Consider the following 18,764-nt stretch of genomic DNA (forward strand, 5'->3'; position numbering starts at 1 on the left):
ACATGCTTCGTTTCAATGGCTAAAATTGAAGAACTAAAATTCGAATTGGTCGAACACCCACCGTATTCGCCAGATTTAGCCCCCAGTGACTTTTTCTTATTTTCAAACTTGAAAAAATGTCTCGGTGGACAGAGATCTCCAGACAACGAAGACGTCATTGCCTCTGTAAGTGCTTATTTTGAGGAACTTCCGAAAACGCACTTTTCTGAAGAATTAAAAAAACTTGAAAAGCGATTGACCAAGTGTATAGAGCTCCAAGGAGATTATGTTGAAAAATAGAAAAAAATTTACCCAAAAAAAATTGTTTTTATACTTCATTCTAAGGACTTATTGAACTACCCTCGTAGTATATTGTGTATTAAGTGGGTGAAGATGAACGTGAAACCCTGGTAGGGGTGAGAAGTCAGGTCAAACCCTGGTAGGGGTGCCGGGGGCGAGGCCCCCGCCGGGAGTGGGGTGGCTCGGGGGGCGGCCCCTTGTTATAAGAAAATATCAATCCTGATTTAAATAAAATAATGATTAATACCCCCGTACTTACAATAAGAAGTAAAAAAATTGTTTTCAACTTTGCCGATAAGCTTCACAGAACAAAGTACCGACATTTTCGTTGATTGTCCACTGTTTACCAATTAAAACGTGATATCGATGAGGTTATAAGCATTTATTGATTTTTCTGTTAGCTCTGCTTTAACGAAAGCGCAATGGGGAGGTAGCAAGCTGCTCTAGTCAAAGTTCCGCTACAGTTATCGCTGAAAACATCGATAGTTCACGATCGAAAGTGGAGACTGAAGTTAGACTGTATTCACGAAACGAGGCTCGATAAGAAGTAGAATGGCTGTGGACGACTGCAGTTAAAATAGAATGTATATAATTTCGATACCGGTTACGGGGTAAAGTGACTTTCGCAGTCGCCCATTTCAACTTTCTAGTCTTGGTTTGAAAACACAACTTGCGACCCGCTACGGGGGCATCGAAAGTCAACTTTTTGATACATGTATTATGAAAATGTCTTTTCTTGTTAAGTACTTTAAGTATTATTGAGTACACTAACAAGGACAGGTCGCGAGATGTGCGTCGCCGATTTGACCTTGGCTTTTGTCAAACATCGATATCTTGGAAACTAGCGCTCATTGGATCAAAAGAAAAAATAAGCACCTAATGGATTTTCAAGTACTTTTTTATGAAGTGCCGGTCGAATTGGCGACGCACATCTTTCGACCTCTTTTTGTAAGTAAGTTGTGTAATTAAAAAATCGAATTTTATGTTTTATTTTTCCTTCAGAGAAGTTTTTTAAAATAACAGGCCCACACAGACTGGCCCCTTTATTCCCTATAGCATCCTATATTGTATGAAGGTCGCTAAAGTACCTTTTTTCAAAATTTTCTTCCTATGCTATCTCATTTGAAGCCCATACTTTAAATTTTAATAATGTCATTTTTCTTTTAATAAATTGACTCATGGATTAATCATTATTTAGTTTAGATCGATACCTATTTCTGAAGTGTCTTTAATTCTCTTAATAGTTCAGGGTATTTTTAAAAATTACGAAAATTTTTAAACAGATGCCTATAATTTGAAAGAATTTAAAAGATTTTATGGTATTTATAAATGTTTAAAGGTATCTGCAAGAGCTTGTAATTTGAAGTGTTTTAGTGAATTTAAAAATATTCCAAGGTTGAAAGTTTACTTTTTTGTTGTTGAAAATTTATATTTTCACAGTAAACCCCAGCAATATTTTTTATCCTTAAATTGGATGAAAACGCTGCAGCACATTAATCTGACAAAAAATAAAATTTATATGAACAAAGATAAAATTTATCCGACAAAAGATAAAATTTATCTGTCAAACGTCTGCGTTCACCGAAAAAATTTCCTCCGTAAATTTGAAAATCCTCACGGTATTCATTTTTTAATGATCTCACTTTATTTGAATGATTTCTACCAAAATTTGTTCACATACACTTGCAGATTACATAGGCTGCATTTTGGTTCGTTTATACTTTAAAGTGTTTGTTTACAATTTTTGAAGTCTTCCCAGTGGGCACCAAATTTGGCGACGTCTTTACGACATCGTTACGACATCTTTACGACATCGTTACGACATCTTTACGACGAATTACGACATCCTATGTCCACGTAGTTTTGGTGTCTTTGCGATATCGTAAAGACATCGTCAGATTATGCGACTTATTTACGATATCGTAAAGAAACCTAAACAACATGGACATAGGATGTCGTAAAGTTGTCGTAAGGGCGTCGTAACGATGTCGTAAACACGTCGCCAAACTTTGTGCCCACTGGGTTCATTAGGGTCGACAATGACTAAAGGTTTGTTCACTATAAAGTATAAACTAACCAAAATGCAGCCGATGTATTCTGTAAGTATAGTTACAAATTTTTTGGTTAAAATCAATTAAATAAAGCGAGGAGATTTTTAAAATGATTGCCGCGAGGATTTTCAAAATTATAGAGGATTTTTTTTCAGTGAACCTAGACGCAGCCGTTTGACATATCATATATGTGAAATAAATATTTGCGTCAGATAAATTTTATCTTTGGTAAGGTAAACGTGCTAGAGCGTTTTTATCCAATTTTCAAATAAAATTTATTCCTGGAATTTACACTACAGTCAAGCTAAAAAAGTTCACTTTATAAATGACAAGGTGCCCAGTGGGCACAAAGTTTGGCGACATCTTTACGGCAACTTTACGACATCCTATGTCTATGTCGTTAAGGTGTCTATGTCGTTAAGGTGTCTTTACGATATCGTATAAAAATAAATAAAAAAAAATAAGTTACGATATCGTATAAAAATAAGTCGTATGATCTGGCCATGTCTTTACGATATCGCAAAGACAACTAAACGGCATGGACATAGGATGTCGTGAAGTTGCCGTAAAGATGTCGTAAAGACGTCGCTAAATTTGGTGCCCACTGGGTGGTCCAAGGGGGCAAGAGAGAAGCACTGAAAGCTCAGTGGAGCAGTCCCACAACAATGCAGGAGTGTATGAAAAAGGGTGGCAGTACCCTCGGGGGTTAATCGTGCCGTCTGCTTCAGTAATTTTCACTCAGTTTGAAAAATATCGCAAGACATTCGCTTCAGTTCACTTTCAGTTACTCAGTGTCTGGGTTATGCGTTGCGTATCCAGGTAACCAGGCGTTACGAAAATGTCGAAGGAAAACAGTCCCAAAATAAGCCAAAACAGTCTATTTTACGGAATTTATTTTTTGTTTTGGAAATATTACAAGTTGAGACGGTCCGTTCAGTCAAGGTGGAATTGAGGGATTAATGACGAAATCATGCGATCATACGATCGATTGTGTGCGCCATCAGCTAATAAGTGGGGATACTGTAGGACCAATGCACTTTATAAATTGATTGCGATACCAGTACCAGGCCTCTTTGATTATCAGGAATTCTTACTGGTGTGTCAACATGGAGGGAGCCTCTCTTGGCTCCTATTATCGATTTGGCGTTGAAGACAAAATTTTAATTTAATAAGCTCAACGGATTCTTATAGATGAATTACCAACTTCCATTTACTAAACTATCTAAATTCATTAGAATTCGGATAGTTAGCCGCAAGTTTTTCGGAATTGAGTTTTTTCTTTAATTAGTATATGCATGATTATAACGACTTTGCACTCCACGTTTATGTAGAGACTTCATTGTGCATGTTTGCATTTAGTTTGAGGATTTTAAATAAATGAAAACATAGTGTGCGCAACATTTATTGCAACGGCTGCACTTCATCGTACGATGAAAAAACTCGTTGTGCAATTGTGCATGGTAGCGCTAGCTACTGCAATTTAAATGGGCATTTGACTTTGATTTTTAGAAAAGAACAGAACCAGAAAAGAATTCGTAACGAGTTTGAAATTTATCTACGGATAAACGCTTCGTTGTGGCAAGGAAGTTTTTTTTTTTGTTCAATATTAGAGGATAATCCTATTTGTTTATTTTAAATACTTGTGGAATTATTTTAGAATATATTCAACTCATCTCTAAAATACGCAATCATCTCTCCCTTGGGATAGCCAAGATCGTGGCAATCATTATAAGAAAAAAATTTGGCCGACAAGAATGTCACCGGAAGGAGGATGCAGAAACGTCCTTAATGAGCCATAAGTAGAGCCATCGAAAGTCCTTCTTCCACCTCTACACATGAAGTTAGGTCTAATGAAACAATTTGTAAAGACACTGAATAAAGAAGGGCAATTTTTTCAGTATATAGTGTCTCAGTTTCCGCTATTGTCCGATGCTAAGTTAAAAGAAGGAATATTTGATGGACTTGTAATTCGAAAAGTCTTGAAAGACGACGTTTTTGTCACTAAAATGACTTTGACTGAGAAAAAAGCATGGCTTGATTACAAAAACGTCGAACAATTTCTCGGAAATGTTAAAGGCCCAAAATGGAAAGAACAGGTCTTGAGAATGGTCGATAGTTTCAAAAAGTTGACATTTTAAATTTATTTAAAGCTAGATTTCATGGATTCTCATGTTAAGCACTTCTCTGAAAACCTTGGGGACTACAGTGAAGAACAGGGCGAAACGTTCCACTAAACCCTCACAGCAATAGGATATACCGGGACATCCCATCGGGCACAAAATTTGGCGACGTCTTTACGACATCGTTACGACATCTTTGCGAAATCCTATGTCCATGTCGTTTCGGTTTCTTTGCGATATCGTAAAGACATCGTCAGATCATACGACATATTTACGATATCGTAAAGATACCTTAACGGCATGGACATAGGATGTCGTAAAGTTGTCGTAAAGATGTCGTAACTATGTCGTGAAGACGTCGCCACACTTTGTGCCCACTGGGATATGATCCCATTTATCTCCCAGGTTGTCCCAAGGATATCCCACGGATAACCCGCAAGGCAGAAATTTGGATATCCCAGGGATAACCCCAGGATATCCCTGAGACGTTTGCGGGATATTCAAATGTCCCAAGTAGGATATAGAAAATTAATTTATATCCTACTTGGGACATTTGAATATCCCGTTAACCTCCCAGGGATATCCTGGATATCCTAGGGTTATCCATGGTATCTTAGGTATTTTTTAACGGCCCCTTTAGCGTGAATAATTTTTATGATGTTATTTTCGGATGTAGTCTGTACTGGCTTTGATTTTAAGTGAGCACCCGCGCACTGCCCCTTTGACGCTACGCTACTGGAGTATACACATGGTTAGGCAACCGACTCTCGAACCACGGGCTTCTTTCTCGCCGTGAAAATGCGGGAGCAGTTTGAACATTTTTTCATTTTTAGTACTAAAAAAAATAAACTACAAACTAAAGCACTAAAAGTAGATCCCTTAAGTTTTCAAGGTTTTAAATTAACGTTTAAAAGTTTTTTATTTGAAAAATTTTGTATTTCAATGCTCAATAATTTACACGTATAAAATTGGTATAAATTCAGATTCAATTCCAAAAATATAAACAGACTTTAACATTTTCCATGCTCTCAATTAAAAAATCAGTCAATTGCTCTTAATTGTTTAAGATTTTATTATTTGAAGCAATTTTAAGCTAGAAACATTGAAAATTGAAAAACTTAAATTGTGCAACTGAACACTTCATAAATTGGAAGTTAAATTATTTGTATTTGAAATAGTTCAAACATGCTTGGAAAGCTTTAAAATTTAATTTCCAAATCTTGAGAAATAGAGAAGTTGTTTCAAATTTAAAATTGTTTTTGAAATTTGGCCAGAACTTCAAAGCATTTTAATAAGTCATAAACGTTGAATGATACATTTTTTTATCGAAAATTTCAAACGCATTTAATTTTTAATTCTTCATGTCTACCAGTCTGCATTTTAAAATTCTTTAGATTAAAAATGGAAGCTTAAAAATAAAAATCTAAAATTGAAAATTTTGTAATTGAAAGATTGGCGAATTACCCAAACTAAAGTGAATGCTATCATAATAGAAAAAGATAACAATTCAAATATTTATTTTAAATTCTGTTAAAAATCGAACTTAGACAGATTTTTCTTCTAAAGCCTTTGTAACATTATCACTTTCCTTGAACTGCCGACCGACTTTGTGTTTGTCAATAATCTTAATTCAATCACTACTGTACTTGGATCATTTTAATAAGGTATCTTACATAATCAAAAATTGTATTAATTTTTGTTAATAGTTCTGTTGCATTTGACACTTGTATCAATGATATTTAGTTTCATTAAGAGATTTGTTCAATCTGCGTTACAATGATTCCAATACTGATAGTACCTTAAAACTAGCGCTGAACATTTTACGATTTAACTTGAACATTAGTTTTACAACAACAAAAAATAAGTAAGACTTCTTTTCAGAATAAAATTTTCGACTGAAATTTTAAATCATTATTAAATAAAAATAAAAATCATGGATTGTGGATTCACCCAAGGGAGAGATAATTGCGTCTTTTAGTGATGCGTTAAATATATTCATAAATAATTCCACAAGTATTATAAATAAGCAAATAGGATTCTCCACCAATATTAAAAAAAAAAATTGCTTCGAAAAACGAGACTTTTATCGTGCGATAAATGTCAAAGTTGTTACGAATTATTTTCAGGTTCTGTTCTTTTCTAAAAATCAAAGTCAACTGCCCATTCAACCCTGGCGGCCCGAAGGAACCGAATGAAGCCTCTACAAAGTACCCGTAAAGACCCCATTGGGTCCCTATTCTGTTCCTTTTTAAAATAATCTAAAAAAAAAAACAGAAAGATCAACTTTTAAATTGTTGAAATCCGAATTTTACGTGAAAACTCTCTATAAAAGGTCACGGAATAATCGCAATAGTTTTTTTTTGCAACAGTAAAAAGTTTAAAAAAATGAAAGACGTATAACGCCTGTTGACTGCTACTTACTGGTGATGCGTGTGAACTGTAGTAGTCAACAGGCGTTATACGTCTTTTATTTTTTTGAACTTCTTACCGTTGCAAAAAAACTACTGCGATTATTCCGTGACCTTCTATAGGGAATTTTCACGTAGAATTCGAATTTCAACAATTTAAAAGTTGATTTTTCTGTTTTTTTTTTAAATTATTTTAAAAAGGAACCGAATTGGGTCTTTACAGGTACTTTGTAGAGGCTCCATTCGGTTCCTTCGGTCCACCAAGAAAACTGCAGTAGCCAGCACAACCATGCGCAATTGCACAAGTTTTGTTTATCGTACGATGGACTCCAGTCGTTACAATAAATGTTGCGTACACTACTTTTTCATTTATTTAAAATCCCCACACTAAATGCAAACATGCACAAAGAGGTCTCTACATAAAGGTGGAGTGAAAAGTAGTTACAATCATGTAAATGTGACGTGCGTCGAAGAAAGGGGGCTTACTCTGAAAAGTGAGATTTTTCGGAGCGAGCGGTCGAAAAAGACTCGATTGACGCGACTTTTAGGAGAGAGTGAAGCCTCACGAAATCTTCCCTCTCCATTTAACCACGGCATTCTTATGTTTATAGTGGTGCCGCTGCCGCGTTTCACGGACGGGGTATAGATGAGACGCGGAGATGCAGTGGTAAGTGGTGGGAGGTGTTTCACGGGATCTCGAGCTTTCGCACGAAAGTCTGATTTCTCCGGCACCTAATAACTCAATTATTAGCAATAATAACGCTCGGAATTTTTTTCTCTCGATGGTTTCATTAAAAAGAGCAACTCAAAAACTATAGAAAGGTGAAAAAACCTCGATTTTAATTTTATTAGAGTAAGCCCCCTTTCTTCGGCGCACGTCATATATACTAATTAAAGAAAAAACTAAATTCCAAAAAACTTACGTCTAATTATCCGAATTCTAATGAATTTGGATATTTTAGTAAACGGAAGTTTCCAATCCATCTATGAGCATTCGTTGAGTTTATTCAATTAAAATTTTGTCTTCAATGACAGGTGGATGAATGGAACCAAAAGAGGCCCCCTCCTGGTAGCCTCACGAGTAAGAAATCCTGGTTATTAAAGAGACCTGGTACTGGTATCGCAATCAATATACATATAAAGTGCATTGGTCCCACACTATCCCCACTTATTAGCTGATGGCGCGCGCACTCGATCGATTGCATTCGGAATCGTTTGATTCCAAAGGGGGATTAGCGCCAAAGTTTCGAATTTCAACAGGGCTCAAGGCCATGTGACGAGAGGGTCACGTGACGAAACCTGGTCTTCAATTTTTCTTTCCCAACTTACGTCTAAACGAAATGAGGTATCGCTCGGAAAGTTTGGGAAATGAAAGAGGAGGTAATAAAATCCATGTCTCTGCTTTGTTCCGGATGAAATTTTGGAGAAAAAAATTTTTTTGGAAGACAATATCAGTGGAAGTTTTCTTTCCCAACTTACGTCCACACGGAATGAGATATCGTGTTAAAAATTTGGCACGGTAAATAGAAGGCATGCAAGAATGTGTAGTATTTTGGAGAAATACCGACCGTGCTGTCGTCAAATCCTGCAAGCAATTCGCAATGTTGTCAATGGGCTAGTTATGAGGTTTACATTGATCAAAGTGAGACAGAACAACAAAAATCGCGCACGAATATTATGCACAAATAATGCAAAAACTAATGTTTGTACTTGAAATGCAAATAAACATATTTGGTCTGGCATACGTATCAGTCTGATATCAGCTGTGTCAAAGCAGCTCTAGCGCAGCGAGTAGACAACTTCGAACTTCTAGGGGTCTGTGGGTAAAACAGATTGCATGATTACCGCCAGAGAAAGTTAAAAGTCAAGCTTCTGCTGTAAAACCTAAATATGTCCGTCGATAATCATTATTTGCATAAATAAACTTTTTTCTTCCTCCAACTCTTTGCAAGCTTACAAACGATCCTTCAATATTTATTAACATTTTCCGAAAAAAATTTCTGCGTTATTTAAAATTTATTTTTCAATATGGGTGAAAAAATATTGATCTTAGGGCTGATTTGATCAACTGTTATACTCATGACATGGCCTCAAGTGATAAAAAAGAGCATAAGTGTCTAAGTTTGTGACATCAAAGGTGCATACGCGCTAAAATATAAATTTTTGGAGTTCCCTAGAGTACAAGTTGTATATGTACCGAATTTTAAGCAATGCAAATGATTTATTATTTTTACTATGAGAACTAATTATCGGACCAAGAAAATGTGAATAGAAAAAAGTTCTGCCTTGTTTCTCTATACAAGCCTATAATTAAGAAAAATTAATTTTGAAAATTTGAAACTTTTCGTTAATTGAGATACGGTTTCGAGCGTCGGACGCGTTATTCAATCTGAGAGCTTAATTATGACTTGTTGACAAGAAAAAAGTAGCTCTTGTTAATAAGTATTGGAATTAATATACAGGTTATGTCTGAAAAGTTTGCGGTACGTTATGAAATTCTCATCAAGGAAATAATATTCTCAACTTTTTTTGTATTTTATAAGAACGTATTTACAAGTTATTTGCAGATTTTATAATCTAGAATAGAGATCATCTAGGGATATTTGAAAAACCAACATACAGACTTGTTACCGCGCATCATGATTAGTCCGGAAACAGCAGTCTTTTTCAAATGTGCGCACCTCTTGCCTGCACAGAAAACATAACCTAAAAATACACATGGAATACTTACTGCGCAAACGCTGCCTGAAATTTTGATTCCGACTTAATTGTAACCAATCAAAAGAGTGAGAAGTCGTTTCTCAACTCTGCCTAGACGATCTCTAATCTAGAAGTTGCACATGTTTCTCCTTAAGAGTACCTGGTATATCGAACTGAAAGATCTGAATAATTTTTCTTTGAAAAAACCTATACAAAAAATGTACTATTTATTTAAGTAGCCAAGGATTCTTATCATATCTTCATCAAGATAATCCATAGATCGCTTTTTTCTTCCAAAGAATACTGTTGCAGCAGTTGGAGGAACGGTCATGAAATTTTGACACAATAACTGAAAAATTAAAAATGGTTAATTATGTACTATGTAATTTAGATATTTAAAAAAAGAAGGGTTTCGGAAAATTAAAAGGATTTTAGGACTTGATTTAGGATTGATTCTATGATTTGAACGCATTTTAAGAGGATTTCCAAGGATTTGGAAAAATCTCAGTTCAATAGATTTCTCAGGCTTTCAGCAGGTTTCCGAAGTATAACAAGATTTTTACGATATTTAAAGGAGATTTAGGGATTTCAAGAGATTTTATATTTTTCCGAGATTTTAAAGGTCTTTTAAGAATATATTTTATTTATTAATTTAGTATCATGCCCAGCAGCTGAGGGTAATTGCAAGGGAACTTTAAAAAAATTAACAGAATTTATTGGAATCTTCCTAAATTTCCTAAGACTTCGTAACGTTTTACGGAATTAAAAAAATGGTATAGAAATTCGAAGAATTAAAAAAACTGTTGTAGGGTTTGAATTGTATTTCACGTATTTTAAAGAGTTTTATGATATTCAAAGCTTTTACAGAGTTGTAAGAGATTTGATATTTTTACAGATTTTAAAGGCTTCCAAGGGATTTCAAAGAATTTGATAGGATCTTATAATTTAAAAGAATTTAAAATAATTTCAGTGGATTGACATGAATTTACCAGAAATTTATAGCATTTTTATTAATTAATTTAGTTTCAAGCCCAGTAACCGAGGCCAATTTTAAGGAAACTTGAAACAAATTATATATTTAATGCTTTCACGATGATTTATTATGATAAAAAAAATATATTTCTGATTCCAATCCTGTACAAAACTACAAATTTTTCTCACGATTAGAACCCAAAATATCTTTTTTTATCATTAAACAAATTAACAGGATTTCATGGGATTGTCCAAGAATTCCTAATATTTCGCGGAGTTGAACGGGATTAAGAGATTGAGAGGAATTCAACGACTTTTTAAGAATTTTACGATATTTCTAAAGTTTTACGGGATTTTGAAGGATTTTATGGGATTTATAATATTTGAAGTGATTTCAAATGATTTTATGTGTATTTACCTATTTCAAGAGATTTCATGGTATTGAAAGGGATTTGGAAGGATAGCAAAAGGTTTCAAGTAATTTCATGCATTTCATTAAAAGATTTTTCAAATGTTATACTATGTACCGGAGTTTTATGGAATTAAACAAAAATCATAGTTATTAAAGGCTTTCAAGGAAATACTAAACCAATTTATTAGATTCCAGAGAAGTATCTCAAAGGATTTTATAATTTATAAGATATCGTGAAATTCTAAAATATTTGAAGTGATTTCAACGAATTTTTATGGTGTCTAAACCGGGTACAGATTTTAAATTCCTGGTTTTCTCTCGATCAATTAGTCATTTCATTATTTGGAAACTGATAATAAAAGCACTCTTCTTTTTTACACACACACGCACACGCGCGCGCGCTGAATATTCGCTTCAAGGTCAATAAAACCAGCATACCACAATTCAGTAAAATAATGCTCTTTATGTTTATTTATAAGACACCGAATCCCTATAAGCAGTCGAAAATGATATTTTTTATGAAAAAGGAAATAATGAAAATACACTTCCGCAACTTCATATGTGCACATCCATATTGCAGTATATAAAATTGATTAATTTTTGATATTTTGAATGAGACCCACAGTTACATTTTTTAATGAATATGAAAAAAGAAAAAATTAGAACATTTTGTTCAGCAAAGAAATAAATTAAAATATGAATTCATTCGATTTTTATAATTATTATCTTACAAATGAGATGACTGCAGAATTGTTCAACTTTTTTATTCCACCTTCATCTTCTTGCAGGGTAAAAAAATAGAATAATTATGTTCAAAAGTTGCTGCCAACCTTTAAAAGTTTACCTTCAAAATAAACACAAGAACATTGAAAATTTTTAATAATCTCCGATTTTATTTGAAATTTATGAAAAGAATCAAATCAAATTTGTCAACATTAGAGTGGTGTGAAGATGCTAAGATAATCGAAGCGATTTAATAGGAAACTATTTTTTTAACTTTCAAATAAATAAAAGAAGAACAGAATATGGTAACCGATCTCAAAAAAAATTTTGTTCCACTTTTCTCGGATACCAAACCTCAATTTTTCCCGTCAAATAAAAAAATTGATTAGTTATAGTATTTGCAATTCGTCCTAGTACACATGCAGACTCTATTTTTTATTATTTTCTATTATTTAAGAAATATTAAAATCAGTTTAAAGTTTTTTTTATATTTGGATGAACAACTCGAGAAAAAAATGAGTCATTAAATCAAGGTTCAGTCCAGGTTTCGTTTCCGGTTGAAAAAACTTTCGTTCATTTCCAAGTTTTACCTTCAACTAAACAACCTGATTTTCATATATTTTACGGTAGTTTTAAAGTATTGTAAGGATTCAAAAGGATTTTAGTCGATTGTAAGGAATTTAAATTAATGGCAATAGCACTTAATAATTTCAAATGATGGAAGATTTTCGATGATTGTAATGGGACTTCGTAAGATTACATGGGATATTAGGAGATGTCAAACAGATTTTATGGAATTCCATGATATCAGATGTACACCAGATTTTAAGAATGATTAAAACCTTGCATGCGCGGGAAACACAATAAAATTGATGAGCGCTTAAATCGGTTTAAAAGGATTTATAATTTTTCTTTACCATTATTAGTCGTACTAGATAAACCGCGAATGTAAGAAACGAAATTGCCATCAATGCTCCTTCCAATGAAGGAAACCCCAAATGATCATCTTCATAGTGATCGTATCTTTTTTTACGTTTTCCTTTACTTTCATTTGCATCCGTAAACGGAGACATAGAAGCAGCTAATCGGGATTCTGTAAAAATGGTTTATACTTATTTATTATTTTTATTCTATTTTTAAAACTAATAAACCTAAAGGGAAAACCTAAAGCTGGCATTGAGACAATAGGGAAGAAACAAAAAAAAACTCACCAACTTCAATTAGAAGAGTCTTCTCAAAATTCTTTAAGAACCTAATTTTTCCATCTAAAGTTGCAGGCTGTGATTTCAAAATTAAGTGCACATTTTTAAGTAATTTAACCGGTAAATAATAGAGATAGTGTTTGTCTGTTTCTGGTTCTCTTTCAGAAACGTTTATGTTCAGTTTTTCTTGAAAACTGCTGTTTGAAAATATTTTTGTTTCCAATGTGTCAGTTGAACAAGTAGTATGCATTTCTTCTTGCTCTGAAATTTCTGGCGTATTAATTTGCTCCTCCTAAAAATAGTTAAAATTTTGAGTAGACAAATAAAATTAAGATTTTAAATAGAAAGGTTCATAAATTGCGGAAAAGATTTTAAAATCAAAGTTTTTTTACGCCTAGGAAGGAATGATCAAAATCGAGAAAATGATTTCTTTCGAGAAGTTGACCAAGAAGTCGGCACTATGCTTGTTAAAATTGTTTAGGGGAAACAAAAAGGCTTAAAAAATGTAGGAATACAAAAATCAGTTCCTTAAAAAAACTGCAGAAATATTTTTCAAACATCATTGCAATTAGTTTACTAATGACAGAATTATAGAAAAGGGAAAAATAGTGCAGCGGCAAGATTTTATAAATGAAAGTTGAAAGTTTTTATGTGCCTCATTTTTCTAATTTATCATGTTTGGTTGAACATTTATCTTGTTTATTTCAAAGTTCAGCTATTCGTTTAAAAATCTCGATGTTTTTGAAACGTTGTATTTTGTGATACGATATTAAACTTTTTGGTGACCAATTGACCCTTTTTGTTTCAAAATTCATTTCTCTGGTTGAAAATTTATTTTATTTGCTTAAAGACTTAATTTTCAAACTGAACATTAAAGTACTATTCTATTTTTTAATAAAATTGATATTTTTAAATTAAAAATTCATCTATTTTGTCGTAAATTGATCTTTTTTCATGGCAGATAATTAATCTTTTTGCTCGAAAATTCAACTATTAGGTTGGAAATTGCCTTGAAAATGAAACCTTTTAGTTGAAAACGTATGTCTTTTGTTAAAAATTCTTCTTTTTCGGTAAAAAATGAATCTTTTTGGCTAAAATTTAATTTTCTTGTTTAAGAATTTATTTCTTTGGTTACAATTTTAACAAATTTCGTTGAAAATAGGTCGCTTTTTAGCAGAAAATTAACCTTTTTGGTTAAAAAAGCCATTAAGAATTAAAATATTTGGTTAAAAATTATTAAATATTAAAAAATATTTTAAAAATATTAAAATATATTATTAAACATTATTTTTTTTTAATAAAAATTTCAAACCGAATTTTTAAAATAAAAAATATAACTAATTTTTGTTGATTTTTTACAGACATTTAAGGTTTTTATTAAAAAATTTATTTCTTTCGTTGAAATTTTACCAATATCGTGGAAAATTTATTTCATTTGCTTAAACAATTAAATTTAGAACTGGACGAAAAACTATTCTATTTTTGGTGAAAAATGTATATTTTTTAATTAAAAAGTTGTCTTTTTTGCTCGAAAATGAACATTTTTGGTTAAAAATTCATGTATTTTGTGAAAAATTATTCTTTTTTGGTAGAAAATTTAACTCATTTTTTTCGAATTTTTTCATATAGACATTTAAAGTTTTATTAAAAATTCGTCTGTTTGGTTGAAAATTAAACAACTTCGTTTAAAATTTATTTTATTTGGGTAAAAACTTATTTCTATAACTTGAAATTAAACTATTTTATTTTTACTTGAAAATTCTTCTGTTTTGAAGAGAATCCGTCTTTTTTAGTAGAAAATTCATTTTTTGGGTAAAAAATTCATTTCTTTGGTTAAAAATTTAACCAATTTTGTTAAAAATATGTCTTTTTCTTGGTAGAAAATGAACCTTTCTGGTTGTAAATTCAACTATTAGGTTAAAAATTCTATTAAAAATATATGTACTTTGTTGAAAATGATTGCTTTTTTGTTGAAAATTAATTTTTTTGGCTACAAATTTATTTCCTCCGTTGAAAGTTTATTTCTTCGCTTAAAAAATTAACATTTTTTTAATTTTTGTTTTTTGGTAGAAAATCAATATTTTTGGTTTAAATCGAACTATTAATTTAGAAATTCAATTAAACATGAAACTGCGCGGTTAAAAGTTCATGTATTTTGTTAAAAATTCTTCTTTTTTGGTAGAAAATTCATTTCTTTGGTTACTTGAAAATTTTTATATTTTGATGAAAATTGGTATTTTTTAGTGAAAATTTATTTATTGGATAGAAAAATGCATTTCTTTGATAAACAATTTAATCAATTATTTCGAAAATTGGTCATTTTCTTGGTAGAAAATGAACCTTCTTGGTTGAAAATTCAACTATTAGGTTAAAAATTCCATTAAACATTAAAAAATTCTGTTAATAATTCATGATCTCTGTTATAAATGATTCTTTTTTTATCAAAACTCAATCATTTCCATTGAAAATGGATTTCTATGGTTGAAATTTTTATTATTTCGTTGGAAATTTATTTGCTTAAAAACTCATGTTTCGAACTGAACACTAAATTATTCTATTTTTAGTTAAAAATATACCTTTTTAAGTGAAAATTTGGTCTTTTTGTAGAAAACTAACCTTTTTGGTTTGAAAATTGAAATATTAGGTTAAAAATTTCTTTAAAAATTAAAATTTTTGTATAATATTCATGTGTCTTTTTTTTTGCAGAAAATTCATTTCTTTGATTGCATTTTTTTACTTAAAAATTAATCTTTTTCATTGAAAATCTAACTAATGTTTTTTAGAATTGTTGTTGTTCACATTCAATGCTTTTATTGAAAAATTATTTGCTTGATTAAAAATCGAACTATTACGTTAAAAATTTATTTCTATAACTTAAAATTAATCTATTTTATATTTAATTGAAAATTCCATTAAAAATAGAAATGTTTTTTTTTTTGAAAATTCATGTATTTTGCTAAGAATTATTCTTTTTTGTAGAAAAATCATTTCTTTCGTTGAAACTTTTTTTACTTAAAAATTAATCTTTTTAATTAAAAATGTAACTGAGAGGTTCTTTCGAATTTTTTGTTATATACACTTAATGCTTTTATAGAAAGTTCCTCCGTTAGGTTAAAAATTAAGCTATGAATTTCGTTAAAAATTTATTAACTTAAAATTAATCTATATTTTTACTTGAAAATCCCATTAAAAATAAAAAATTTTGGTTAAAAATGCATGTATTTTGTTGAAAATTATTCTTTTTTGGTAGAAAAATAATTTCTTTGGTTGGATTTTTTGTTTACTTGAAAATTCATCTTTTTAATAAAACATTTAACTAATGTTTTTTCGAATTTTTCATTATATACATTTAATGCTTTTATAGAAAATTCATCTGTTAGGTTAAAAATTGAACTATTTCGTTAAAAATTGATTTTACTTTGTTAAAAATGTACTGCTATAACTTAAAATTAAACAATTTTTTTCACTTGAAAATTAAAATGTTTGTTTAACAATTCATGTATTTTGTTGAAAATTATTCTTTTTTATAGAAAAATCATTATTTTGGTTGACATTTTCTTTACTCGGAAATAAATCTTTTTAATTAAAAATTTAACGAATGTTTTTTCGAATTTTTTGTTTTATAAATTAAATGCTTAAATGGAAATTCATATGTTTAGTTGGAAAATGAACTATTTCGATTAAAATTTATTTTATTTGGTCAAAAACTAATTCCTATAACTTAAAATTAAACTATTTCATTTTTATTTACAAATTCTTTTATTTTGTAGAAAATTTGTATTTTTTAGTGGAAAATTTGTATTTCTCTTCGCAGAAAAATAACCTTTTTGGTTGCAAATTCATTTATTGGGTTAAAAATTCCTTGAAAAATTAAAATATTTGGTTGAAAATTATGTACTTTGTTGAAAAATAGGTTGTTTTTTTTGTTAGAAAATTAAATTGATTAATCAATTCAATAGTCAATTATTTTAATCAATTATTTAATTATAAATCAGTTAAGTAATTATGAATTAATTATAAACAAATTCATGTCGATTTTTTTATATACATTCAATCTCTTTGCCACAAGTTGAAGTCGAGGTACGAAATTCGAGAAATTTTGGAACTTTTTTTTAATATTGAATACTTCCAGTATTCAAATTAAATTTGTTCAACAAATTTCTCGCTGCATTTTTGAACGAGTTATCACGTTTCAAATTCAAAGTGATTTTCAATAGTACTTTCGCTGATCGTACCAACAATTTCCGACGGTAGGGTATTTCTTCATTTCAAGTCACTTTGTGCAATTATCTTGCAGAAATTCAACTTTTTGAATTTTTTTTTTAAGCACAGATTTTTAGATTCATAAATTTTTTTATGTTCAAAAATTACTTTTTTGCGCAAAATATTACAGTTTTTCCAAAAAATATTACATTTATGAATTTAAACAATAAGTTTTTATTTATAATTCTTTACCAACATTTCGAAAACTCACTGTTTCGTCATCAAGGGAACTTATTGGTAACAATTTACAATGAATTTAAAACGAAATTCCATTATGTCATCTTTGAAATCAATTATTGAAGTACAAATTATATTGGAATGAATTTAATAAAAGAGGAAAATTATTTTCCAATAAGTTGTTATGTAGAAGTTCATATTTAAATTTCCCATAGATTGTTTATCGTGTAGAACATTTTTAATAAAATACAAAAATTGTATTTTATTTTAATTGAATTTATTGGATTTGATGTTTCATCAAAACAATTCTACACCATAAGCAATCATTTTGGAAATTTAAATATAAATTTCTTCATAACAACTTAATGAAAAAGAATAAAAAAAAATTAATTCCAATATAATTTGGATTTTAATAATTGACTCCAAAAATGACATAATAGAATTTCGTTTTAAATTCAATCTAAATTGTTACCAATGAGTTTCCCTGATGAGGAAAACAGTTTTTGAAACGCTGGAAATCATTTTAAATAGAAACTTGACCAATCTCTGAGCAACTTCTGTTATTTTTTGTTATCCTATATTGATTTACTCGGACTTTAAAGGAAAAATGAAATTATTATTCTCAATCCTTAATTTTCAAAAAAAATATATATATAAGCACCTTACATGTACTTCGCCTTCATCATCATACTCATCATGATCATAATCCTCCAACGGTTCCTCATTTTCCTCAAAATTTGTGTTTTCTGTGCTTGTCACTGTGGCAGTAGTTGCTTGCGAATATCCAGAAAAATCCAGGGACGAAACAGTAGCATTATTTATAAATAAATATTCCGGTCGTTTTGGATAGGCGGTATTTCTGATCTCTGAAGCTTGTTGGTATTTACTCACGTTTTGAATATCGTAACCCACTGTAGAAGTGAAATCTCTCTCATCACGATAAAACTGATTAAAGCGATCTAGCTTGAGTGATGTTCTGTAAACCTTCTGGTCATGTGAAAATGCTGGTATTTCAACCCACTCTGCTTTGATTAGAAGTCCAGTCACAGAAATAAAACAAACAATCAATAAATTATATTCACTCATACTGATTTTAAGCAAGTATTTTTTGTATTTTTACATTTAAAAGACACATCACGGAACGTACGACGTAAACATGCTGATTTTTCTGTGGCTACTACTACAATGACAATTGACTCGGAGACAACAAATTAGAGAGTAAACAATCTAGGTGAGTTATTATTTCAGCTAGAGAGACTTGTGACAATCTGTTAAAGAAGCGGTTACTGGTTGTCGCTGGATTTAATTGTAGAACACACTTAACTATGTAGAGCGTGACACATTCTCCGTTAAAAAATTATTTTTCAGTTCTACAATTGAAATCTTTGATTTTGAAAATATTTCAAGCAGAGTGCGCCAAAAGAAATCTGTGAAGCCTAGGGCAGTTCTTATTCATA

General features: G+C 30.7%; 1 protein-coding gene across 1 annotated transcript; it reads right to left on the bottom strand.

Annotated features, from left to right (window-relative positions):
* Positions 1 to 9,418: 9,418 nt before the first annotated feature.
* LOC117173866 lies at positions 9,419 to 18,489 on the bottom strand. The gene is made up of 4 exons (XM_033362515.1): positions 17,974 to 18,489; positions 12,877 to 13,159; positions 12,583 to 12,758; positions 9,419 to 9,907 (listed from the first exon to the last, which is right to left on the bottom strand). The coding sequence occupies exons 1-4, from the start codon at positions 18,391 to 18,393 to the stop codon at positions 9,782 to 9,784; spliced, it is 1,005 nt and encodes a 334-aa protein (XP_033218406.1). The 5' UTR covers positions 18,394 to 18,489; the 3' UTR covers positions 9,419 to 9,781.
* Positions 18,490 to 18,764: the final 275 nt, after the last annotated feature.

Source organism: Belonocnema kinseyi, chromosome 1 (assembly GCF_010883055.1).
Source record: "Belonocnema kinseyi isolate 2016_QV_RU_SX_M_011 chromosome 1, B_treatae_v1, whole genome shotgun sequence".
Lineage (NCBI taxonomy): Eukaryota > Metazoa > Arthropoda > Insecta > Hymenoptera > Cynipidae > Belonocnema > Belonocnema kinseyi.